Source organism: Melanostigma gelatinosum, assembly GCF_949748355.1.
Source record: "Melanostigma gelatinosum genome assembly, chromosome: 5".
NCBI lineage: Eukaryota > Metazoa > Chordata > Actinopteri > Perciformes > Zoarcidae > Melanostigma > Melanostigma gelatinosum.
Window position 1 is genome coordinate 25,053,209 of NC_136638.1, and position 25,157 is coordinate 25,078,365.

The 25,157-nt window shown below is 40.1% G+C and overlaps 3 protein-coding genes across 5 annotated transcripts; all 3 read right to left on the reverse strand.

The window, feature by feature from the left end:
- Nucleotides 1-7,208: 7,208 nt before the first annotated feature.
- On the reverse strand, nucleotides 7,209-10,733 carry ccna2 (cyclin A2). The gene is made up of 8 exons (XM_079269303.1): nucleotides 10,150-10,733; nucleotides 9,206-9,458; nucleotides 8,976-9,082; nucleotides 8,607-8,830; nucleotides 8,295-8,499; nucleotides 8,081-8,194; nucleotides 7,814-7,947; nucleotides 7,209-7,712 (listed from the first exon to the last, which is right to left on the reverse strand). The coding sequence occupies exons 1-8, from the start codon at nucleotides 10,363-10,365 to the stop codon at nucleotides 7,661-7,663; spliced, it is 1,305 nt and encodes a 434-aa protein (XP_079125429.1). The 5' UTR covers nucleotides 10,366-10,733; the 3' UTR covers nucleotides 7,209-7,660.
- A 1,583-nt stretch (nucleotides 10,734-12,316) lies between these two features.
- bbs7 (Bardet-Biedl syndrome 7) lies at nucleotides 12,317-18,754 on the reverse strand. The gene is made up of 19 exons (XM_079269042.1): nucleotides 18,498-18,754; nucleotides 17,951-18,016; nucleotides 17,758-17,820; nucleotides 17,490-17,665; nucleotides 17,214-17,394; nucleotides 17,015-17,105; nucleotides 16,837-16,944; nucleotides 16,480-16,610; nucleotides 16,132-16,216; nucleotides 15,901-16,003; nucleotides 15,593-15,785; nucleotides 15,407-15,481; nucleotides 15,255-15,323; nucleotides 15,020-15,159; nucleotides 14,241-14,405; nucleotides 13,914-14,023; nucleotides 13,713-13,816; nucleotides 13,396-13,519; nucleotides 12,317-12,578 (listed from the first exon to the last, which is right to left on the reverse strand). The coding sequence occupies exons 1-19, from the start codon at nucleotides 18,531-18,533 to the stop codon at nucleotides 12,445-12,447; spliced, it is 2,154 nt and encodes a 717-aa protein (XP_079125168.1). The 5' UTR covers nucleotides 18,534-18,754; the 3' UTR covers nucleotides 12,317-12,444.
- Nucleotides 18,755-19,156: 402 nt separating this feature from the next.
- tmem33 (transmembrane protein 33) lies at nucleotides 19,157-24,287 on the reverse strand. Of its 3 annotated transcripts, none has more exons than XM_079269380.1 (8): nucleotides 24,205-24,287; nucleotides 23,154-23,223; nucleotides 22,809-22,903; nucleotides 22,533-22,720; nucleotides 22,269-22,336; nucleotides 21,886-22,002; nucleotides 21,447-21,530; nucleotides 19,157-20,931 (listed from the first exon to the last, which is right to left on the reverse strand). In XM_079269380.1, the coding sequence occupies exons 2-8, from the start codon at nucleotides 23,199-23,201 to the stop codon at nucleotides 20,845-20,847; spliced, it is 687 nt and encodes a 228-aa protein (XP_079125506.1). In that variant the 5' UTR covers nucleotides 23,202-23,223; nucleotides 24,205-24,287; the 3' UTR covers nucleotides 19,157-20,844. The 3 variants fall into 3 exon arrangements, with proteins under 3 accessions (XP_079125506.1, XP_079125505.1, XP_079125504.1); XM_079269379.1 differs by having other exon boundaries at nucleotides 21,886-22,005; XM_079269378.1 differs by having other exon boundaries at nucleotides 21,886-22,019.
- Nucleotides 24,288-25,157: the final 870 nt, after the last annotated feature.

The following is a 25,157-nucleotide window of genomic DNA, read 5'->3' on the forward strand; positions in this document are numbered from 1 at the left end:
AAAGTGCTTCCCTGCCTTCATAAAAATAAAACCATGGTTAGAAATAATTTTAAAAAAAGATCACTGCACATGACATGAAGATATTTCTACAGGTCATCAAAACCCACTTTGGTTTGAAAATCATCTCTCCAAACTCTGCGGGTATGTACTTTGGGTATAATAATCAAGTGTGGCTGCTGCTGCTTTGTGTTATGCAGGTCATTTCTGAAAATGCGTCTCACTCTCTGCTCTCCAGGGAAAATGTAATTTGAAGAAAAGCCAATAAAATATCTGCCTCACCTGCAGCCTCATAACAAACTCTGAGCAGGTGGTAGAAGTGGAGGAATATTGTGTCCCCCTCCTCTCAGTAAAGGTTTCTGTTTTATTATCTCTTTTATTAGTTTTCAAGAGAACAACCTCTTCTTGCAACATGACGATGTTTATCTGGAAGTGTCGCTCTAATACGTCACTGTCACAGCTTTGATGTGGCCTGCATGTCATTTAATGGGATGACTCAACCCTTATTGCTCATTAAATGTTCTTTTATTACAGCATTTAGTATTCATCCTCTACAATGACATCAGTGTTAGAACTGTCAAGCTGTCATGATATCATTGTGGTAATGTTAAGCAGAAATATCTCCACAACTATTGGATGAATTGTCATGAAATGTGAGACACACACATGTTAAGGTCCCCAGAGGATGAATCCCAATTGCTTTTAATCTCGCGCCACCAGCAGGTCAAAGGTTTGAAGGATGAGACACATCAACAACTATTGGATGGATCGCCATGACATTTGGTAAAGATATTCAAGGTCCCCAGAGGATTGATCATCCTGACTTTGATGATCGTGTGGCCGTTCATCAAGCGCCATCATCAAGTGAAACCTTCACTACACGCTGTGCTTAAGTAGAGACTCGCAAAGAAGCTAGCATGGCTCTAAACTCGCTAATATTTGCTCAGCAACTTTTCAAATTTCCCAAAATTTGATCATTTTGGAGATACAAGCTTTTTCAATAAAATCAAAATAGTCAAAACTCTATGTCGTTTTTTTTTAGCAATGGTTAAATAACAGTCAATGCTAATCTCAAAGAAGCATGACTGTTGTAGGAACTATTCAAACACCATCAGGGAACATTGTCTCCCATCTGTCCTTTGATGAAATTCAAACCCGGTGGGGACACAATAGACACACGCACCTGCAGTTTCCATGCACATGATAATACAATATGATACAAATTAGACCACCGTCTTCAGTTCTTCATTACCTCTTATTCCGCTCATGCACATCAGACAGTCTGAGATCTCTCAACAAGCTTGAGAGGATTAAAACAAATCCAGGTTATCAAATGAAGCTGCTCCTTTTCTTTGGTGCCAATGTGAGTATCCTGCGTTGTGTGCAGCACTCATTTTTTATTAATGAGTGTATTGTCGCAGAAGGTCCTGTGAGTGGATTAGGATCATCTGGTTTGAAGCATCTGTACGCATCAAGTCTCCACAGTGTAGGAGAGAAATTTAAATTAAAATTTTCAGAAAATATAAAGCATCTAGAGTTGCAATCAGAGGCTGGTGCTGACAGTTATTTGTACTGTTTAAGACTGATCATGCAGTTCAGGTCTCAGTGTGGCTTGGAAAGGCGCTGACCTTTCAAGTGTCAAGACACACTCCACTGCACAACCAGTTCTGGTGCAGTAAACAGTTTTATTTCAAACTGTTTTGTGTAAAACAAAGTTGTTTCTTGTACAAAGGACTGCACAATATATCGCCATTTCCTCCGGGACGAGTTCGTGCAAGGCGTACACTGTAAAGATCGGCAGAGATCTTTTCCAGACGTGGTTTGTGTGCGAGTAATTGCAGAATTGCGGCAGTGTATGGTTGATTGCGTGCAGCGTAATGTCTCAGGGAGACATCGATTATTGTTTCAATGTATGTTTTAAATCTCCTTTACTTTTGCCTTTATGCTTTTAATAGTTTCATGTGAAGCACTTTGAATTACCTTGTTGTTGAAATGTGCGATACAAATAAACTTGCCTTGCCTTACATGCTCACGTATTGTACTTTATCATACTTTGACACAAATGACTTTAACAGAAAATAAAACAAAGAAAGGAAAAACTTACCATCGTTTTATGCTGATTGCAGACAACCGCCGTAAACTGAAAGAAAGTGGAACAGATTCCAGAATAAATTGGCAGTGTAGTAAAGAGTGGTGACTACACTTAACAACTAATTCAAGGTATTTGTACTTTACTTGAGTATTTCTCTTTCATGGAACTTTATACTTCTACTCCATTACACCTCAGAGGGAAATACTGTGCTTTTTACTACATTTGTCTGCAGCTTCAGTTACTCGTAACTTTTCAGATTTACATTTAATTTCATACCATGTATCTCCAAATTGAATGATTATGAATTTTAAATGTTTGCAATAAACTTAAGGATAAGGTGTTCCTTTATCATATCCATTAAGCTAAATAAACTCTGTAAAAAGCCTTTTGGATCCGCCGGAAAATACATCATCACAAAGTTGAGAAAGCACACCGATGTTTTTCTGAGCTCAGGAAAAGTTGACTTTTTAGAGATATACCGTAGTTCTCACAGGACAGCGAGCTACAAACATGATGATGTTGTAGAATATGAAGCATTGCTGTAGATTAAAGCCAAGAGTAAATAAGGGAGTTAAAAATTAGCACAACCATAAACAGTAAAGTACACATGAATGCAGCAGTAAAATTATTCCAGAAACATCATATATAATAGTAAAACACTAACAGAGAACATTTTACTGCACAATAAGTACTTTTTATGTTTCATACTTGCTGATAATACTTTTGAAAGCATGACTTTCATTTGCAGTGGAGTATTTTCACAGTGTGGCATTGTTACTTTTAAGTATCTTCATCTCCCATTGTTAGCATGTCTAAAAACACAAAGCATCAACAGACTGTAAGTGCTCTTACCAACAGGTGTGTCTCCTCTCTCTCCTCACAGGTGATCTGCGGCTCTCAGGTAGAAGCTCTTTTCTTCCTGATCTCTTCTCCTTTCGGTGGCTGCAGCTCACAAGACACACTTTTCCTCACTCGCTGTCGGTCAAATGGGAGATCGTGACCCGCGTGCACTCAGTTGCTTCGTGTGGCCTTCCGTAAAAGTGACAAGGGTCCACAAGGTCCAGAGGGCTCGAGGGTTTCAACTGAGTTGCATTGCCAGGCAACAGCTTGGGTCTGTGTTTACTTCCTGTCGGCTGATAGCATCACTGCAACCCGAGGAGCCAATGCATCATTTATAGGTTCCTTGTTCCTGAAATGTAATGGATTAGAAGTATAAAGTGGGATGAAATGGAAATACACACGTACAAAAGTACCTCAAACTTGTGCTTAAGTACATGAGTAAAATACTAAGTTACTATCCACCACTTAATTATATGAATCTGTGAGTGAGGTGACTTTTACCTGTCTTTATGTGTCTTTACGGCAGACGGCAGACAAACAGGAGATGCTCGATATGAGCGAAGGGATCAGCAGAGCGAAGCACAGCTCACATATCATCATCGCCGTCCTTGTCCCTGCAAACCTTAATTAAAGTGAGCACTTGTGAGTAGATGAGAGTGTGAACACCATCTCGCAGGTATCCAGTTACGGATGCTCGGTGTTTCATCTCACAGCCTCTCAGACTGACGTGGAGCCAATTCGCTTTAATTGCTATAAACGAGCAGCGAATAACAAATTTATCAGATTATCAGTCTGGATTTTTTTTTTCTCGTCCACATAATTGAGCAGTCTTTGAGTCCTCTGAAGTTGGTATTAAATATCAGCATCATTTGAATATTCAGTATCACAAAGCTCTCGTAAAATAGGCTCCAAAATGGAGATTTTTATTCCATCTAAAGAATTGGGGTAATTCCTTTAAGCCTATCCAAACATCGTACTACTTCCACATAAAAGCAATTGAAAAGCTCAACAATCCCTTTAATGTTTGGTTCAAATGTTCCCCACAAGATTCAATCATTTGCTTCAGTTGCATCATCTGTTTTGCTTGAACATGTCTCTATCACAAATTCCCAAGATGCATTACAAGTAGAAAAAACCTCTCTTGCACAGGTATTGCTAGTGTGACATTGGTTAAGTTACCCGCATGCCACCATTGCCTAAAGTTGCCAACCCAGAGGCTGCAAACTGCTGACTTTTGCTTTTCCCCTCCTGCTAGCATCCCTGAGTTGTCAGCTTCCAAACTCAATGATTATGAGTGTTCCAGACCGGAGCGGAGTGCCATGGGACAGCCAGGTAAACAGAGCTGCGGACGGCTCAATTTGTCGGGTGCTGACTGACAGACAATAAGAGCCGTCATCAATCAATGGGCCTCTCCAGCCACCACTGATGGGCTTCGGTTAGTTATCGCCCTCTGTGTTATCAAATGAAAATAGCTCCATCTCAACAAACATCACCTGGCCTCATGGACCCTTTGAGGGCCACTACAAAAAGCACATCCTGATATCCGAGGCAGTTTTGTGGGAATAATAACTCTGATGTTAAGAACCGTGTAGCTTCAGAATGAGAGTCAGAGTGGATTTTTCTGTTTTCTATTTTCTCTTGCGGCCATTTTGAATACAAGACCAGCTTTTAGACAGAATTACTTCAAAACATGAGCGACAACTCAATAAATCAGCTGCACCGACAGTCTGGAGTTGGCTGGTTAGATAGCCTGTAGCCTGTTTGCTATTTTAATGACATTTCAGTCCAGAACAATGTACTATATGTTTGGAGATGGATTAGCCCATTTTGACAGTTAGGAAAATTCACATGATTAGTTTTCTTGCTGAAAGTTACGACAAGATGGATATCTCTCATCGAACTCTCTGAAAGAAAGCAAATAAACATATTTTTCAAACTGTCAAACTATTCCTTTAATGTTCTGATTTGAAGCTGCATTTTTCCAAACAAATCTGCAATTAATCAATATACCAGACACAAACATATTTACAATGAATTCAGCATTACAAACAAAAATGGCTACCACAGAGGACTCAGGCTTTTCTGTTGGACCTGCATGTGTGTGCTGTATTAACAGACATAAGGCACTGCATATATTACAGGACTGAGACTTACTGACTGAGACTTACTTGCACGTTTTAAAGTGCAAGTAATTTCATCGCATTGATTAAAATGAATAGTTTCGTTCCTATATAGAAACTGTTTATACTCCTTACGAAATGTTAAATATGCTGAGGCATCCTACCCGTAAGCACTGAGTCTGGACCATGTTTGTGTTATTGTGCTGCTCTTTTAAGGTATCGGCTGTCGATGTGTAATGAACATGCTCCCCTCAGGGATATTGATTCCTCTCAGACCATTCAATCAAAGACAGCCTCGCCACCTCCGGACAAATGATGAAAGAAAAATGCAACACAGAGAGAAAAGCACCAAATGCCCCTACCTGTGTATAGCAACCACTTGTAAATACCTGAGAAACAGTGTTAACCTCAGCCTGTTATTATTGTCCTTATGCAAAGGGTCTCATTTACTTTGTCCCCCAACATGGTGGACAGAAGGGTAACTTGAGAAACCAAGTGGCACACATCTCCTTTCATATTTCTCATCACTGGCATATCCTCAACATCCCTCCTGCCAATTCATAAACGAGATGAGAGAGCAAATTGCCCTCCTGAATGCATTGCTTTAATCAGCATGAATCAAGATGCAGATTTAATCTTGGCTTGTGCTTTTTACTCTGCAATGTTTAACCATGGCTGCGTCAGAGATGAAAATAAATACTAACAGTGGTTTTAATTACTCAGGATATTGATTGAACTATTTTGTGCATATTAAATACATATGGTGGAAATAAAAGATGAAGCTGTTAAAATAACAGGTTTCTATAAATACTAACATGAAGAGGTTTTTATTCATTTAAAGAGAATATCAAGTCCAAAACATTTTAGACATCATTTCCTTACATGAATCAGCAAAGCACTCCAAACAAGCTTCAGTCCTGGCAGTGTTTTAGCACAACTGTCCCCATTCTTCACAACACGTGCTGCAACCTCTGTTCATAGCAAGGCTGCCTGAACGAGCGGCCAGGCTGCAGCATGGATTTCACCACCGAGTGACTCAGCTGCCGGAGGAGCATCCAGAGAAGGAGCAGCATCAGCACCAGGAGTCCGAGGAGAATCCCCACGTACAGGCTCAGGTTCCAGCCCCAGTCCAGCGCCAGGGGCAGCGAGGTGGACGCCACCAGAAATTTTCTGGGGGCAGGCATGGGGGTAAGGCAGCAACCCGCCGCCCCCCCTCCAAAACAAAAGAAAAGCTCTTTTCTCCACACTGATCTTCTCAGGGATTACACAGATGCTGTGCCTGCAGAAGCCATTGTTCAAACGGGTATCCAGCTGGTTTAGCCAAGTCATAGAATTCCCATTTGTTCCTCCAGTTAGGCATAGATGTGAGGAGTCAGCTTCAAAGCAAACATGTTGCGATTGTGTGCATGGTCTGAGCGGTGCAGGCTGAGGAAATGAGAGCTTTCTGCAGCTGGGCTGTGCTTCCCCTCCTCTCCTGTGAGGCTCCTCACAAAGCCAGCCTCCTAATTTATACCGAGGAATTCTACCCCACCGGCTGTCTTTACTTCACGGTCAGAGAAGACGTAATCACTGATGAATGAGATGTAACTAATCAATACCATCATTTACCAATTGATAGTCATGAGCAGACGACGGGCAACTTTGGCATCCCATTCATGCCTTTATATTCCCATCTCTTTTTTACTTTAATTGTGGAAACATGACAGACTTCAATGTTAGTCTGAACACCATTTGTTTTTTAAAATGTCTGGTCCAGAACTTCTTTCCCTTAACATGTTAATGTGCCCAACACTGATCTGCTCAGCAAAGAAACCTTTGGTGCACAATCGGCGTATTTTCTGGATAAAGCATTAGTGTGGCCTCAGTCGTTAATCACTCTATAGTACAAATTACCATTGAAACAAGCTACTCATTTTTGCATGAAGCAGAATTTTGCCACAGCTTGGCATTTCAACCCTCAAGGCGCCTTACATCAAACCAAGAGGAACGATTTAATGCGTGAACGTCTAGCTTTCCAAATGGCATGAAGACACAGAATCACCACTTTGTTAAAAATGTTTAGTTCCATCAGAAGAACCCTTTAAGGACCAAAACTGGTCCTCTGCTGCCCCCACGAGTCCATAAACCATATAGACATGAAGTCTTCTTTAAATGAATTTTATTTACAAGAGCCATATTTTACAGTGCAGATGGTGCCTTGAGAAAGGTGTCAAATTCCAAGACACCGATGTAATTAGACAGCCGACTCCATTACAGACAATTAACTTTAATGTGCATCCCATTAAATCTCAAGATCACCCAGCAACATTAACTGCAATCAACTCAACCTTTAAAAAAGTGGCACAGTTCGGTTTTAGTACGTCACAGGTCTATCTGAGTTCGACACTAGATCAAGGACTTTTACATTTTGTCTGCGATTAAAGGTAAAACATTAAAACTGCTTGATTACCCAACAGTAGCGTCTGGTATGAATGTCAGGATTGAGTATATAAAAATACCTTAAAAACTCTAAACATCTAGCGCTACTCCAAGAAGAGCAGGCCATGTCATTTAAATTCTGAAAAGCATCATTAAAAGAAAACAAAAAAACTCTACATGGACGAGGGGGAAGTTAGTTCAGCAGCAATTTAGTTGGCGCATCGATGAGGGAAACTTCTGAGTACCTGGAAGAGAAACAAATTGCTTTAGAACATTTGCCAGACAAAAAATAAAAATAAAAATAAAAACATTACAGTGAATGAACGTTTAGGCGCAGAAAACTTACTTGGGGCCCTTGTACTTCTCCCGAACAGACTGCTGGGCGTGCTGTGCAGCACTGAGGAAGGTTTGGTGCAGATCCTCAACGCACGGCATCAGATCTTCGAGTGAGTAGCCAGTCTTCTCCGTCATGGACTTGGGCTGAGGAAGAGACAACTGGAGTCATCTTGCTTGTTTGCACAAGCCCACCATCACCCGTTCAGGGGACACCGGACGGTCGGACACTGTCACAAAACATCCGTGACTCATTTAGACTGTTCTACCTCAAACTTACCCATGAGCCACCAGTCACAATGTGGTTTGCCAGCATGTAGGCTGCAGCAGCCGTATGTGATGGGAGGTACTTCAAGAAGGGGTCTGAATCAACCAGACTGAGCTCCCCAAGGTACTGAAAATAAAATTCAGAGGTTGATTTTTTGGTAGAATATTCTTTGATTGCCAAAGTAGCATGGCCATCCATACATATAAAATCGAAATGCTTGGCTCACCATTGCCAGGCTCTCCACCCGTTTGTTAACGGAATGGTGAAGGAAGTACTGGGTGAGAAACTGGGTGATGGTTGGTGCTGCCAGATCAAAGGAGAGCACTTTCAGCACCAGATGCTCCATTCTTAACACTTGCTTCTTGGTGTAGGTGTCGTCTGTGATGTACACAAACTCTGCCACCTCCGGGGGATAGATCTCTTCGAATTTCCTGCATTTGAACATTTTAAAGAGTGAGTTACGCAGCAGGAAAGACTATTTTGTAACATGTAATTTAAGTAGCCTGAATAAAACTGATTGAATATGATGGCTACATACGAAGCCAACAGCATGGCAGCAGTCCCAACCAGCTGAAGTTTCCCCCTCAGGACCGACATGGAGGAGAGGAAGCGATCGATGTAGTTTACAGCCAGATAAAGTGTGTCATTCTGGAGCTTGTACTCTTCGCCAACCTCGACAAGCCAGTCCACCAGGATGGCCCTCATGCTGTTTGTGATGTCGGGCTGCTTCTTCATGTAGCCCGCTTTGGGTCTGGTTTTTACCTGTGGAGCATCACGGTGTCATTTAAGAAATGTAATTTCAGGTAACGTTGATATTTAAGATTATTAAATGCATGTCTCGCAAGAGGCGGCTAAAATAATTGTTAACGCAGAGATGCAGTTTGTAGCTTTTCACTTAATGTCTCACCTCCATTTCCCTCAGGTACGTGTGAATTTCCGCAGCATACTCTACGACCTCGTCTACAGCGATTCGTTTCTCCTCCTGCTCAACCACAGACATGTCCATGGGCGAGTCTGGGGAATGAAGTGATTTAGCACAGTTTAGATTCTTCCCTTCAAATCTATAAATAATGCAACAGTAAGTTTGGGAGTGTAAAGAGAACATTTGTTGCCAAGAGGTGTAACGGAACAACTCACCAAAGCTGAGATCCATTGCTGCTGCTGCTGGCATCTCAATGGGGGCCAAGGGCTGTCGGAACCGTGTCGCAGTATGAATTGTTTCAGGGATGGACTTTGCTTTGACTGAGTCAACCACCGGCAGTGGCTTCTTGATGCAGGCGCCATCGGGCTCGTCCACATGGATCAGGAAAGTGGACAGCTTTGTGGAGGGCTTTTCCGAGCAGCTTTTGCCCAAGTCTTCATTTTTGCAGGACAAGGACTGTGACGACTCCTAGAAGCAGAAAACAAGGTTAGTTCAGACTTGTCCCAGAAAGGAGTTATCATTTCTGCAGAATACTACAAATTCTGGTACAACACATGCCGGGGAATACAATTCAGTGATAACATTAAAAAATAAATTGTAAAATATATATATATATATTTTTTTTTTAATGCTTTGGGATGAAACCAAGTGCAAACTTGTTTGCGCAACCAAGAGGCAGTTTATTTAGTAAAAAAGGCAGGAGCAATTATTGCACAACAAACATTAGAACCTGCGCCAGTACTCTCAATAGGATGTCAGGGCGCACTTGTGTAACATAAACAGTGTCACTAGTGAAGGCGGGAGGAACACTTTATTTCAAATATTTGTATCACAAAAACAGGTCGGTGTGCTGTTTAAGTTAAGCAGTTAAAGTAAGAAGTGAAACACTTATTGTGATATTAAAATGGCGGACAATCTGAGTAACAGGCGTAGCTAATTTCAAAGCTATATTTCACAAGTTTTAAATAGTTAAAAAAAAAAAAAAAAAAAAAAAAGACAGATTAGGAACGATTTTAGGTATTTTAACTGGAAAGAAATCTGAAAGGAGTTCCCTCCTAAAAGAAAATACAATAGCAGCCCCATCATTAGCCAACACTAGCTCGAGCCATGTAACGTTAGCATAGTACCATGCAAGTACATAGCATAGTACCAAACTGACCTGTTTGGTGCCGCGCTGGTTCTGGGCTTTGCTCCGCTGGTTGTTCTGCAGAGCTCCCAGCACGGTTCTGCTGCCGGCTGCCGGTTTCGGTGGAAGGTTCTCCTGGTTCTCGTTTGCAGCAGCTCTGGGTTTGAGCGAGCCTCTCAGTCTTGACAGCATATTCTCTTGATTGTGGAGCGCGCTAGCTTGTCCTGTGTTCATGTTAGCTCCGGACATGTTTGCGCTCAATAGACAAACTCGTATCTGTCTGCTTATTAAAACGGTACTAACGTTACAGCCTAGGCGTACCCTTGTACATACACTATGTAAATATATACAAAGTTTCAGATGATCGCGTGTGGACAATTATGTGGAGGCTAGCAGTAGCTGCTACCTTGCTGAGGCAGGTTAACACTAAGCTGTTGAGATGGCAACGACTCGTGGAACTGCCGAGTTAAATCACTCAAAAGCAGACAAAAACAAAATGCACAGATGGCGGTACAAGTTCCAACAAGAGGTTAAAAGTGTTTTTCAAGCCGCGATACTCGTGAGTTTGTAAATTATTACTACTAACCTGCACATGAAGCACAGCTAGCCTCGGTCCACTAACACAGAAACATGCACAAAAATATGTTGCTTTCTCTCAGTTCAAGTAGCCCGCGAGGATTGAAACGGACCAATCACAGGCCACACAGGTAGTGACGTAACAAGAAGTACGGGACCCGAAAGAGTGCAATGTTCGTCTGATTGCAGATCTAAAACCGGTTTGACAAATTTGAATGTAATGGTCGCGAACTTTATTTAGGGTTAACAGCTGCAGGAAGAAGTACTCAGAGTGTATACTTAAGTATTATTACCAGTAAAGTCCTGCATTCAAATTATGAGCATCAAAATATGAAAAAATACTCATTATCACATGCATGACATCCCTGGATTATAATTATTAATGCATTAATATAAAGCTGGTACGGGAAGAGCTCATTTTATTTACTTTACACTGCTGGCTACCTTAATTTAAAGTAAAATATCATATATATGTTTACAGTATATATAATATAGTTGACTTTTTTGTATTAACAAGCTGAATCTGCACAGAAATTAAAGTGATCAAATCAATGTTGTGGCGTATTTAGTATAAAATTGGCTTTCAGAATGTAGTAGTAGCATATGAGGGAAATACTCAAGTAAAGTACAAGTACCTCAAAATGGTACTTAAGTATAGTACTTACTGAGTTATGTTCCACTACTGGATAATGTTCATTGATGCAGACACAAACACATGTTGTGTTGTAATTAAATCAACCATAGAAACATTTTTGGCAATATAACATCCTCACGTAATGCTTTAATATTAATGCAGCATTTTATTTTTGTTCATGTGTGGATAATAACCACTTTACATGTTGGGTGGTTTAGTTTTTAACACGGCTTCGTATTTCATAAACTGAAACCACAGCTGTCAAATAAATGTATTAAAAAGTTAAATATTTTTCTCAAATGAAATACTTGCTGTATTGCAGTAACATTGCTGTTTTAACATTTTATATTATATTTAATATTATTCTATTTCATTGTCTATATTGTGCATTTTTATACTCAATATTTTATTTTTACTCTGTTACTTTGATTGCTTGTCTGTATCATAATGCTGCTGTAGCAAACACATTTCCCCTTGCGAGATTAATAACGTATCAATCTATCTTCCACATGCAACCTTATTTTTGGTTCTTGGAAGTCCATCAATTTAAATAATTGTGAAGATGATACAGATTTTAAATAAGGAAACATGCATGGTCACTGATACATTGACTTATAATTTATAACAATCAATTGATTGCAGACCTAAGTGTGCGGTGTGGAAACATTATTAGTCACATACGGCTCATGGTATCGTATGAGCTTTTCCTTCCTGTGGAATTTAATATTCTTAGTTGTGTTTGTTCACGATACTCTAATGATTTTTACAAAGGTTACAAATAACCTCTTTCATTTCAACAGGAGGAAGTCACAGTGCTATGATAATTATGATATAAAAACATACATTCTCTAGCTTACATTTGGTCACTAATAAAAAGAGGAACCTGAAGTAATCTGGGAAACCTTGTGGTGGTTTATTAATTACCAACCTTGGTTTTATGCTATCAAAATATATTATAAATATTTAAATATTGTACACCACATTTAGGACAAAACAGCTAAATGACAACAACATGACATCGACACTGTTAATAACTACAATACTTTTGTATTTACAATACAAAAATAGCACAAATAAAGACACTCAAAGTAAATAAATACCCTCTGATCCACATGACATCATGCCTCATTGAAAAAGTCTAACAGAGAATTTAAGTCATAATTGTCGAGTATCTCCAGCAACGAGGACACTTTGGTTTTCACGTTCTGTCCTTTAAACTTGAATTTATCGATGAAGAGGTCTGTGATCATTCCTACAGGAAATAAAGAAGAAAAGAAACGGGTTACAAGCAGCCAACAAGCTCTTCTTCATAATGTCAGGCTCATGTAGCAGAACTTTACCGTACCGGTAACAGTACTCTTGTCTCTTTAGCAATAACTTGACAAATGTAAAGAATAATAGAAGATACATGGAAGGGAGGAAGGAAAATAAGTTTCGTGAAAGTGTCTCTGGACATGAGCGTCGGTGGAAATGAGTAGACAATGAAAATACCATATTGTTTGTAAGAAGACTATGAAGTCAATTGGTATCCAGAGTTTGTTCATTGATTAATCATTACATCTTCATATTATGTATCGTCATACTGCTTGAGCCGCAACATGTCACTCTTATCTCAGTAAGAATTTCTTTGGTGATTATCTTTGCCGAAAGATGCGATTCATCTGCTCTTCTCTTCAGAAAATACAAACCTCGGTCATTGTTTTATGTAAACATATACCAGACTTGTGTATTCATGTGTAGATATGTACAACTAACTCATGACTTGTTTGACACTTTCCAGAATATTTTTTAAGTGTTCCTGAGCCATTCACTAATATTTCACGAAGACACTTCAAGGACTTTTATCTTCCGTATTGTCGAACTTCCCTTAATCAATTAAGGATCATGTCTCTGGAACAACCTACTCTCATCACTACAATCAACATCTACATTATCGTAATTCAAAAAACATCTGAAAAGGATGATATTTTTACCATCCATTTTTGACTTCTAACCTCTCCTGCACAAACATTTTATTAAATTCTTATTGTCTTTTTTATATATGTGCAAGTAAAGAAATAGTGCTGCACCATAAAGCCTCTCGAGGTGCGCCGGCTGCTTCTTGCACTCCTCGAGGAGATTGGCGGACTCATCCAAGATGTTGCGATATTCTGCGATGAGGAAGTCAGCGTTCCCCTCATGAACCTGAAGCTCCTGCCAATCAGAGAAACCAGAGAGGAAGTGAGGTGGAGGAGAGTGAGTGACGAACAAAATGAATTTCAAAAGAAGCCGTTCAACTTGAAGCTTTTAACCAAACAAGACACAACACATCACCACACACAGTGAATGCATTGAAACGGGATGAGAGGATTTGTCCTTTAAGACGACACATTTAACCAATACGTACTTTAAGTGCATCGATAAGCTGAACTTTTCTAGCCAACAACAGCTGGTACTGCAGCTTTGGATGTATCATCTTCAGGGTGTGGCTCACAGAGTCATCATTGATGTCTGGAAGATTAAAAAGAACAGTTAGTCTAGTTTGTTAGAGATTATTCCATGAATATTTTTGTAAGCAGACACTAAAAACGAATAATAATACACCAACCGTATGAAATGTTCAGATTGATTTTCCTCTTGGTGGCTTCTTTAGAGAGAACATCATTCAGGATGGAGATGGTGGAGATGTTGTCTGACTTGAAGTGACCTTCACCTTTGCTAAAATTACACATTTAAAAAAAAAAAAAAGCACGTTTGATTACAAGTAGATTATCACACACGTCCCGGCCGAATCATTGGAAACGATATATAAAACATAAATAAAACGTTTCTCGGGCATCAGAAAGGTTCTAAAATGCTACAACCCCATGTCAGTTATCTCATAATGCCTACACATGCAGTTTTAGAACTGTTTCCACTCCGTGCTTGTGTTTACCAGTAGGTGGCTTCAAGCTGTGTCCCAAGAAAAGTGTTGTGGAAATTGAAAGTGATGCTCTCTCCTGCCGGTGTTTTCTCAGGCACCTCTGGCAAGCAGAAGACCACCCAGGAGTGGATCTCAGCGAAGCTGAACTGTCCCACCAGACTGAGCCTGTTCATGGGCCTGTATGACAGAGAGAGGGACAAATAACATACATCATGTGTAAGGTTAAAATCATGGGGAAACAACTGACACATGACACCAATGTCACATGATCTCATTTTAATGATAAGTGATTCAAAACAAAACATTGCATCATATGAGATTGGGATTATTTTCGGTTGCCTCTCAACGGCAATGCACGTACATGCACGTACATGCACGAACATGCACGAACATGCACACAGCGGCTGACTATGTTAACAAAGCTCACAGAGGGACAGGGACTTCATTCTCTGATCAGACATTACTCCACTATATCATCAGCAAATAGTTGTTTGCTGCTGGATTAATGCTCTGAATGTCATACATTGCTCCTATAATAAACAATTAAAGACTGTTTTTTGTGTAACTTTGTGTCGTATTGGCCGTTTTAACTACAATGCCTATAATCAGACTGAATTGCCGTTTCATTTGACTTCATTCATTCTGAACAAATCTGACGTGTGCAGCCATTTACAGGTCTGGAAACAGGGTAGCACTCCAGTGGGATCGACATTAACACAGGACTCAAGATGGGACTTAACTACTGAATTAAAATCGAACGAATTAGAATATTCTTAACTTTAACCTTTTACCTTTCCTGGTCTATGCTGTGTGTCCGCTGGTGGAGGGACAGAGGTTTGATCTGGTACTGGCGGACCTGGCATGTCTTGGGTTGCAGTCTGGGGGTAATGTAAGCCTGGAGGGTCCCGTACTGTCCCTCGATGGACCTCACCTAGAACAGTTATTACGGCTGAAACGCGGTATTTCTCCGAGGTGCATCATCAAATAGTTTAAGCAAAGGGAACAGAGTTTGGATGCACGTGTTACCTTGAGCTCCAGTCTGGTGGTGTTGGCCTGACATCTGTACGTGGCCAGGAGGAAGTTCCCGTTCGGCTGCTGGAGACAGAATAAGAGCGTCAGGCCTCTGGGAGCAGCAGCTTCATGATCTATTTCATAAAGCACGTTTGTCCTGTGCTCACCTCTGAATCACATTCACTGAAACTGACAACAGCAGAGTTCTTATCCACATCCAGCAGGTCTATGGGGACGTCGCTCTGCAGAGGAGATTCATCTTTAAGTTACATTTTGCATGTTTATATCTCCGACATGGGGTCAAGGGCATCGCCAGAGGTTTGTAAGGGCTGGGGTTATAATACTGAGCAGACCTGCAGCAGCAGATTGTCGATGGCAGTCTGCACCTCAAGAGTGAGGCTGTAGCTGGCATCGTCCTGGCAGAGGGTGAACTTGTCATTGATGCTGAAGACGGGCACAGCAGAGACGGCTGTGCTCGACTGAGAGGTCTGCTGGTACTGCTCTCGGCCCTGCAGGACTTTAACCTGCAGCTGCTCCAGCTCTGCCCTGGGAGGGAACAACACAATCTCTCTTGAAATCAAACTTAAACCATCGCATGGTAGGTCAAACGCATCAGGACATGCTGTGTAATGAGAAACTGAGGCCCTTTTTTTGCTGGTACCTGAGTGCTTCTACTTTGGACTGGATCTCCTTGCTCATTCTGACCTCGTCTCCTGGGCCGGCCTCAGCCTTCTGGGGCTCAGTGGTCAGACCAGTCACCCATCCTGAAAGAGGTGATGACAGAACAGTAAAGCAGAATAAGCTGTGCATATCAGATCTCCTTCAAACACTTTACATTAACTGTAAATGTCAGACAGTCGGAAATCACTGTCCATCTTGTTTTTTATCCAACCTGTGTAAGTGGCAGTCAAGACCTCATCATAAGACTCCTTCCCGACGCAGCCGCCCTGGATGGAGGTCACACTCTCTGACAACACCTGAAGGCAGAAAAACACACAAAACACATACAAAATAACAAGGCATCTAAGAAAAGGCCAGTAAGGTATCTGTATACAGGGATCAGCTGTTTTAAATCAAACTGAACAGTAAGTATGAATGCAGTATAGTATCGCTGCATGATACTGACAAAACAAAAATCATAATCTGTGGTTAAACAATATAATATATTGAATTGTAATTTTAAAAGTACATATTGGAGTGATTTGGGAGGGAGTAAAATTGATGCTCGGCATAAACTCACATGCTCAAAGCGTAACGTGGGCTCACTGGAGCTGTCGAAACCAAAGACCTCAACCGTCCCATCGTCCCTGCCCACCAGGATGTCATTCACGCCGTCTCCCATGATGTCATAGGTGTCGATGCAAAGAATTCCTGATGAGATCACACTCAAAACAGTCAAAACTGTTTAAAAAAAACATGCAATATTGTGTCCGTAACAAAAAAACATAAAGAAGAGATTAATTGGGGATGAACCTTTATTGTTTCCCTACCTTGAAGAGTTGATATTCATATGATGTGGAAAGGTTGGTATTAAACATAGAAGCGATTCGTAGTGAAACAGCTAAAACACATTACTGTGATCATGTCCAGAACAAACCTCCTTTCTTTTTGTCGTTGTCGATCTCCCATTTGGTCGCAGCTGCGCTCTCACCAATCTGCACCAATCCTATTTTGCCATCGGTAGTTCCATAGAGGACTTCCTCGCCTGCAGAGAAATCAATGACGTTATATGAGATCTCTACAAAGCAGTCTTATGTTTTATTGTTCCAGTGCACACAGGAAGGTCAACTTGCCTCCATCTTTGTTGTATAGTTCCAAGACAGATGGAGGACCAGGGACTTCAATATCATAGGCAAGCTCTGATCCCTACACAATAAAATAACAACAACATAGAATAATAAATATTATCTAATTGTTTGATGGAGAACAACAAAACGTATCAAAGTCAGAAGAGGAAATATCATCTTTGTCTACCTGCAAGACTCTGAGAACCCGATCTTGGCACGCCAGGACGGGGCGAGACAGGTTTTCTGAAGACAAACATGAGATGTCATTGATTTTGTCTCCAGAGAGGTAGTAGTGCTGGTCCTTGCAGTCACAGTAGTGGTTGAAGATGTAACTCGCACACACAAAGAGGTCAGAGCCGGAGACATGCCTGGAAAAGAGAAAATCAACAGTTAAACTCACAGAGTTCTGCATGGGTCAATCAAGCAGTGCAAGTCAACCGAAGAGGGGAGAGGTGGTTCCTACATGGCGTTAATGCTTTCAGTGAGGTTGGCTTCAAAGGTGAGGAACTGTTTGCCTTTCTTGGTGAATCCTCGGACATGAGAACCAGAACAAACAAATATCTTCTCCTGTGGAGTTCCTGCAGCTCCTCCAAGGTCCAGTCTGGCTATTTTCTGCCCTGGCAGTGTTTTAAACACGGGCTGAATCAGAAGAGTCAGATTCCTCAACATTAGAAACTGAAATTCAACACATTAAGACACAACTGGCAGGACAGAAAAATCAGGACACTCACCACTGCTTCTCCCTTTTTCATCCCAAAACATGTTAGTATACCATCATGATCAGCAACAGCAACCTGAAACAAAGAGACAACGACCGAGAAGCTGTAGAATGAAACACTTTAATTAAAGCACAATATACAGCTATAAACTCTTATAACTGTAGGCACATGGAGAAGCACAAACATCGCTCTGACAGATTCATACCTTTTGAGTTGCCTTTTTCCCCAAAGCTGGAAGCAGCCTCATAGTTTTCTGGGATGTCACACCAACCTGTGAGGACAAAGCAGGAGAAATCGTGTTACACATACTGACAAAAGTTCCTTCAGGGAAACATCTTGGAAAACAATGCAGGAATTAAAGGATTTCTGTCGAAAACATGACATTAGTTCACACATTTATTTTTTCAGCAGGCTAGACTACTTCAATGGTGATTTAGCAAAACAGCACCTCAGCTCATTTAAATCAGGGAGTAAAACATCAAGTAAATTACATCCATAACTTTTTTTGCTTGCTTTTGTTTCGTCTTTTAAATGCAACATATTTATAAAATAGATTTGCTTGTTCTAGGTTTTTAGCTATCTATTTGTGCTTATAGTTACATAAAACAATGCAAGAAATACATAATAATATGAGAAAATGCACAGCAATGGAGACTTGTTCTGTAAAACTGACTAAAGACCAACAGACCTGGTGATAGCAGTGGATCTGACAGTAAATGTCGGAATAAAAGACGAAAGTACTCTGCTGTTACCTGGATGTAATCAACTCGATTGAGGTGGATTTCCATCTTCTTTCTCCACTGGGTGTTTTTATCTTAGAACATTAAAAAGTAACGTCAGGTTATCCAGTCATACTACCGCAGAGACCACCAGTTACAGTCCACCTAATGTCATTCACAACTTAAAGTAACGGTGAAAAGAGAGACTGGAGATTATCTAAAGCGAGGAGATTAGCTCGGCGTGCTAACGTTAGCTAGCAAGCTAATTGGCTAACACGATTTACTCGCACGTCAAAAATATATATAATCTTTAACTAAATCTACGTAGCAACAGCAAAACTATACATATATAATATTGTTAAATCGACTATAAACCTCTTTTAACGCGGATACTAGCGGTAGTTATGCTAAATTCTCGTAAACACTTCAGAAGCGGATCAACGCAGCACTTGTTGTCAATGGCAACGCTGCAGCAGTAAGAAGCCGCGACGCCATTGGACGAGACTGAATGCGATTGTATCCGTGTCCTGATTGGTTGACTATCAATGACGCTCTATTGGTCGGCTCTGAGCTTGTGCATCTAACGTAACTCAATATAACAGCTTTGCTTTTACGATGTTCAGTTTTTTATGACATTGCGGTACATTTTTGAATTAAAATACAGTGTTTACATTTTTTAATCATTGGCCATATATTTATTATGTATAATAAAACAACTTATGTATTAATGATTTAATGTGGTCTTAAACTGGACTCTAATTCTTTAAATTATCCCCCCTAATCCCAACCACGAGGTGAGCATAATATTAGAAACACGTCTGAATATAATGCAGTCCAACCCTACTACGAACTACCTCAATGCTAAAACATATTTAATGAACATAACAGTGTCACAAACACTTGAACATCATGGGAAAGATAAAAGTACTTCATGGCAGCTGTATTGGAGATTGTGTACCGAATACAGTGGCCACTAGGTGCACAGTGTACAGAAATGTATGCAAAATGTAATATTGGGTTCACACTTCTATAAGATAATTAAAGAAAAAAAAAACTTTGAACATTATAAATCCATCCACTGATGAAAGATGGAATTGAAAGCTGGTAGACTAGGTTTAAAAAAAAAAAAACAGTAGTGTGAATAGTAGTAGTAGTGTAGTATTTGTGTAATATAAGTGTACTACACAATAATAAAGTTGTGTTTCTTCCTCTCAGTAGATATTTGGATAAATACACATTGTCAGCATAGACATTTATGTATTTTATATTGATGATTTTATGCAAAATGGTTCATTAATTAAAGATGTTGATTGTAAGGCCAAGATCAACGAGAGAAATCTAACCAAATTATAAACTCAAACCACATTCCTATCTTTTCATATTTTATTAGTTTAATTAAGAGATCATTTTGTTCTTGTCATAAAAATGTGGTTTGTCTGGAGGCAAATAAACACATTTAACACGGAAGAAACAAAGCGATGAGAGCATGCGTTAAGCATGGAAACTACAGAGCAACAAATAGATGAAGCAAATTCAAAACAGCTTTCAAACTGATCAACAAGGTGAAATATGACACAACAGGCATTGTGCAACTCTCCTCAAATATGAGTCCTACAGCAAAATGTCTGGTACCTTAAAATATTCTATAAAATACAGCAGATATCTTGTTTCTCAATTAAACAGGTATTTTGACATCATACATGCATTGATCTTCGCAAGTTGTTATAAGAGTGTGTTGATGGCATTGACAGAAAACATTTTAATTTAGGCAGTTAAACAAATCAGAGCACTGGATGCTTTGCACATAAAAAAAAAGGAATTGGACCACATAAAAACAAACAAACCCCATCCTCCATCTATCCAAGCACAATATGATCATGTTAAAAAAAGAACATTGGTTATGTATAAGCACATTTCATTTAAGTTACTAATCTCAGAATGTTAATGTTTTTATCATAGAATATGTGATTTCATGAATAAATAAGGACATACTTAGAAAAAAACAAAAACAGCCGGTAGGTACAGATTACAGTTGATGTCTGCTGTGCTGCATTCAGTGACCGTAACAGAGTGAGGGGTGTCCACCGCTTGAATGAGGTCACATTAAGAAGATGGGAAAAGAAACATCACCATGAGACTTCAGTGCATTACTGGCTGCTCTTCAACGGTCCTCAAATATACAGAGAAGTTGGAGGAGCAGAGGCTGTAAAGTTGACATTCAAAAACCAGGTCCTTCTGTTGATGGCAATGTCTGTCCGCATCAAAGTTTAAGTCACATCTTAAATGGTGGAAAACCCAAAAACGGAAAGAAAACAGAACCTCTACGTAGTTTTAAAATCAGACGCCTGTGGGGGCGAGGCGGCTGATCAAGGCGATGCTGCTAAGGCACATCTTCCTGAAGAAGGCGGGGCAAATGGGCTTCATGATGAAGTGCTCCAGAAGGATTCGCAGCTCTGTGAACAAGGTGCTGGGGTGGAAACAGATTTGTTTAATACTTAATACAAACACTGGCTTTGACAGGAAATACAGTGCGGTCTCATGGACAAAACAACTGTTTCTGAATTACCTTCACACATATCTGCAGGTACATTTTTATTTAATTTTTTTAATTTATAATCCTATATTGATCCCGGAAGGGGAAATTTGTCTCTGCATTTGACCCATCCCTGTATATAGGGAGCAGTGGGCTGCCAATGACAGGCGCCCTGGGAGCCGGGGGTTCAGTGTCTTGCTTAGGGACACTTCGACACGTGACACGTCCCAGTCTGGGATCGAACCGTTGACCCTGCGGTTACCAGGCAACCCTCTTAACCTAGTGAGCCACGGTTGCCCCAAAAACAGCAGCCAAAAACGTTGAGAATTATATATACAGAAACTTTCAAGGTTTCTTCACCCCTGATTCGGCAGTATTGACTAACTTGTTGTAGATTAATATCCACATAAATACCCGAACACAAATTATTGTATTATTCATCATCTCACCGGCAGTATGGGTTTCTTCTGGATGTGTAGCGGAGGGTGAGGAATCGGTAGTAAATGAAAGGCAGCAGCAAACTTCCCTGACCACTGTTAAAAAGATAAAAGTGAAAACTGACGTCACACAATTGTAGCTTATTCAATAAAGCTGACTCATGGGGTGAATTTGGTAACTGGGATTTCCAGGATTACATTTTCTTGCACTTCTAGATTCAAATCTAAAAGGCAACTTCAATGTGTTCTTTAAGGGGTTTGACAACACGGAGAACTGGTTGGTTTTGTTCCTCATAATCTCTCCCAGGTATCTTTGGCAAAACAAATTCGGTAAGCAGATTGATAAGCAGAAAACTGTCTAAGAACACAATCGCTACTTCTACCATATCGTCATCCAGGATCTGCAATGTCTCGACAATTACAAAGAACAAAAGAAAGAAACACTTTTTACCTGAAGAGCATAAAGACTGTCGCTGGCATCAAGAAGATCTCGTTGCAGGCGATGAACTTCAGGATGTTCTGCTGATTGGACGTAAGTTTGTCCAGCAGGTTTCTGATGAACATCAGGCTGCTGGGGCCCACAGACTGCAAACGTTACAACATCAGAAGCAGACGAGACAACAAAGCGGCAGTGAGTCAAAGGTTTCAGTGACTCACAGACGCTCTAACTTCAGTTTCACTGAGACTTTAAGGTTGAATTCGGGTATGTTGAGTACATAATTAAAACAGCATTGGCTGGCGATCATTTTCTACTTGGGGTCAACCATGGGGTCATACGTTTTTAACCAACAGCATTAAAAATGTCAGAGCGGATAACTGCTGCTTCATACTCACATCCAGGACTTTCTTTGTGTAGGTGGTTGCGTGAAGCACAGAGAAGAGGAAGACTGGGAAGATGCTCACTGGACACAAAAGTTAAGGATTAACATAAACGACAGAGAAACCCACCCCCACAGTGATTTGGTGCAGTTATGAGAGTTGCATATTTTTGGATTATTATATGTTTTAATGATTAAAACATGGGATCATCATGAGACTAATCAGAACCACTGAGTGCATCCATGTATCTTCTCCCAACATTAGTAGGTGAAAGGATACTTGTGATGGGGTAGGAGTTGACCAGGATGAGTGAGTAGAGCAAGTAATGACAGCTATCCTCCTGCAGAGCCTGGGCCAGGAAAGCTCTGCTCAGCTGAAAGCGCGGAAGTCTTTGATGCAAGCGGAGGGCGCTGGTGAGGGCGTTCGCTAACAAGGCTCGCTGATAGAAGTTAGCTGCTGCATAGGGTCTGAAATACACAAAAATATTCTGATATTAATTCATGGCTGGGTGAAAGCAGTGTGTTGATGGTGTGCACCGTCACTGATCGTACTCACCCCAAAATTGGTAGAATAAACATTACGGAGCAGTAGACTGTGAAGAGTCGCGAAAGCCACATTGCAGTTTCCAGCTTGTTGCTCATTAAAAATTGCTGTGGAGAAAATAAAATACAGTCAGGTGTTTTGGGCAGATAAAAGTTGAACCTGTGTCATCATGAGTGAAGGGTATAGAGTGCAGTGGTAGCTGTGCTCGTGTTTGATGCAAAATGCTGGGACACCAACTGTTTGTGTAGACGGAGTAGTATTCCTTATGACGAGTATCTTTGTCTGTAGAATCAGCAGAGTGCATCTTACAAGGTAAGACATAGTTGGAAGGTGTAAGTGTGTGGATCAAACACTTACCAGAAGTCCTAGCTGGGGAGGAGGACTTTGTTGGTTTGCGTCAGCCATCTTTCGGAGTGTGTGTGTTGCTCTATTGGGGAAAAACATGACATCATGAAGCAATTTGACAAGTCATACAAACAGGAGTCACAAGTCACAACTACTTAAAACCTTTCATACGCTGCTGCTGCAACTAAAGATTGTTCTCTTAGACGATTATCTTTCCATCAGGACATATTCAATTTGATTGTTTGTCTGAGAAAAGGTTTAAATCCTTAAGATAACCAGACTGTCATACTTGACAAAGAGAAGCACCACCTCCTCACAGTTAGGAAGCTGGAATCAGTAAACTTAAACAATGACTGAAACAATTCCTCTTCAAAATAGTTCAATCACTTTTCTGTCAATAAACAAATCATTTTAAAGATATATTTATGGCAGAGGTGAAATATACATTATCATCAAGTAACGTTACATTACTGTAGTTTACGTGAGTCTTCCATCTACTTTTACTCCAATAACTGCATTTTAGAGCAGAATATTGTTTATTATACTTCACTAGAATTACTTGACAGCTTTAAGATTTACTTTAGTAATAAACATTGTTAAATACAAAACAGATGAAGGGTTACTATATAAGCTGATGGACTATTATGTGTACAATATTGTTGGAGCTATAACGCTAGCTCGGTTAAGCTAGCACAACTAGCCTTGGCTTGTTTGGGTGAGTAATGACTTAACGTTCCTTAAAATAAACAGAACTGTTGCAAACCGGACCAGTACAGACCAACGTCTGTAAACAGTCAGTTAAGACGTCTGTCGGTGGTTTATTAATGCTAACGCGACGACAGATAACGTTAGCAGGTGCCGCTAGAATATTCTCCGTTACCATCGTTACTAGCATTCGAGCTAAACCCTCCGCTAACGTTAGCTATTACCTCGCGACGTTTACTAACGTAAAAGACCGTTTACTAGCGTAAAATATCTAAAAGGAGAGACAGACTGAATACTCCTGTTTGATTGAAGTTTATATTTATACAACGATACAGTGAGAACAATATACACAGCTTACCAGCGTTATAGCGTCGAACAGTTACGTTGTGTGCTAGCTTAAGAGTGACAGGCTGCTTGTTCACCACACTGAATGAAGTAAATGATCAGCTGACCTTCTGAAAGCGTGCACAGGGAGCGAGAAGGAAAAGAGAATGTGCCTCTCGCGAGATTTGAGAACGAGAGTTCCTGGATCGTTTTCTTGGATCATTGGACAACACTGCCCTCTAGCGGATAAACAAATTAACTGCAACAAGACGTCCCCTATTTTTGCTCTAATTATACAAATTACACTATAATATGTAAATTAAGCAAAAACAATATTTTAATATTATGTATTTTTGTCACAAGTCCAAGAGGGCTGTATTTACGAAACCATTTACTGTATCTCTATAAATAACGTATTACCTGTCCTCACCTGTCGCACTCTTTGTACTTTTACACCTTTTGTAACTCTGTATACTCAGTTTAGTAACAGTCTGACTTGTAAACAGTCATGTATTTTGTTGTCCCTTTGTTGTTTGTAAAGGTTATATGCATCTATTTTCCTCCTGCCTGGACACTGTTTATTAGTTTATGTTTGCTTGTCCCTTTTTAGCTTTGTTTTAAAGAGACAAGAATACAATGTACAGTATAAAGATGTAGACAAACACAATTCAAACACACAGCAGACAGATTAGTTCCTCGTTTAAGAAAACAACACAAGTGGGATTCAGCAGTTAAACTAAATCCATAAACTAGCCACAGCATAAATTAAGAATGTATCTTCAGTTTGTTTTTAAATCTTTATTTGTAGAACGTATATAAGGAACATAATATACTTATTATAATATTGTTACATTGTGCTGTATAGGCAAACATGCGATTTAAAGATATGTGGTAGAGATTGGCTTGTTTTCTTTATTATAAAAATAGAACCTTAAAAAAGACAAGACACTTCTTTAAGGGATCACATAACTACACAGTTATATGTCC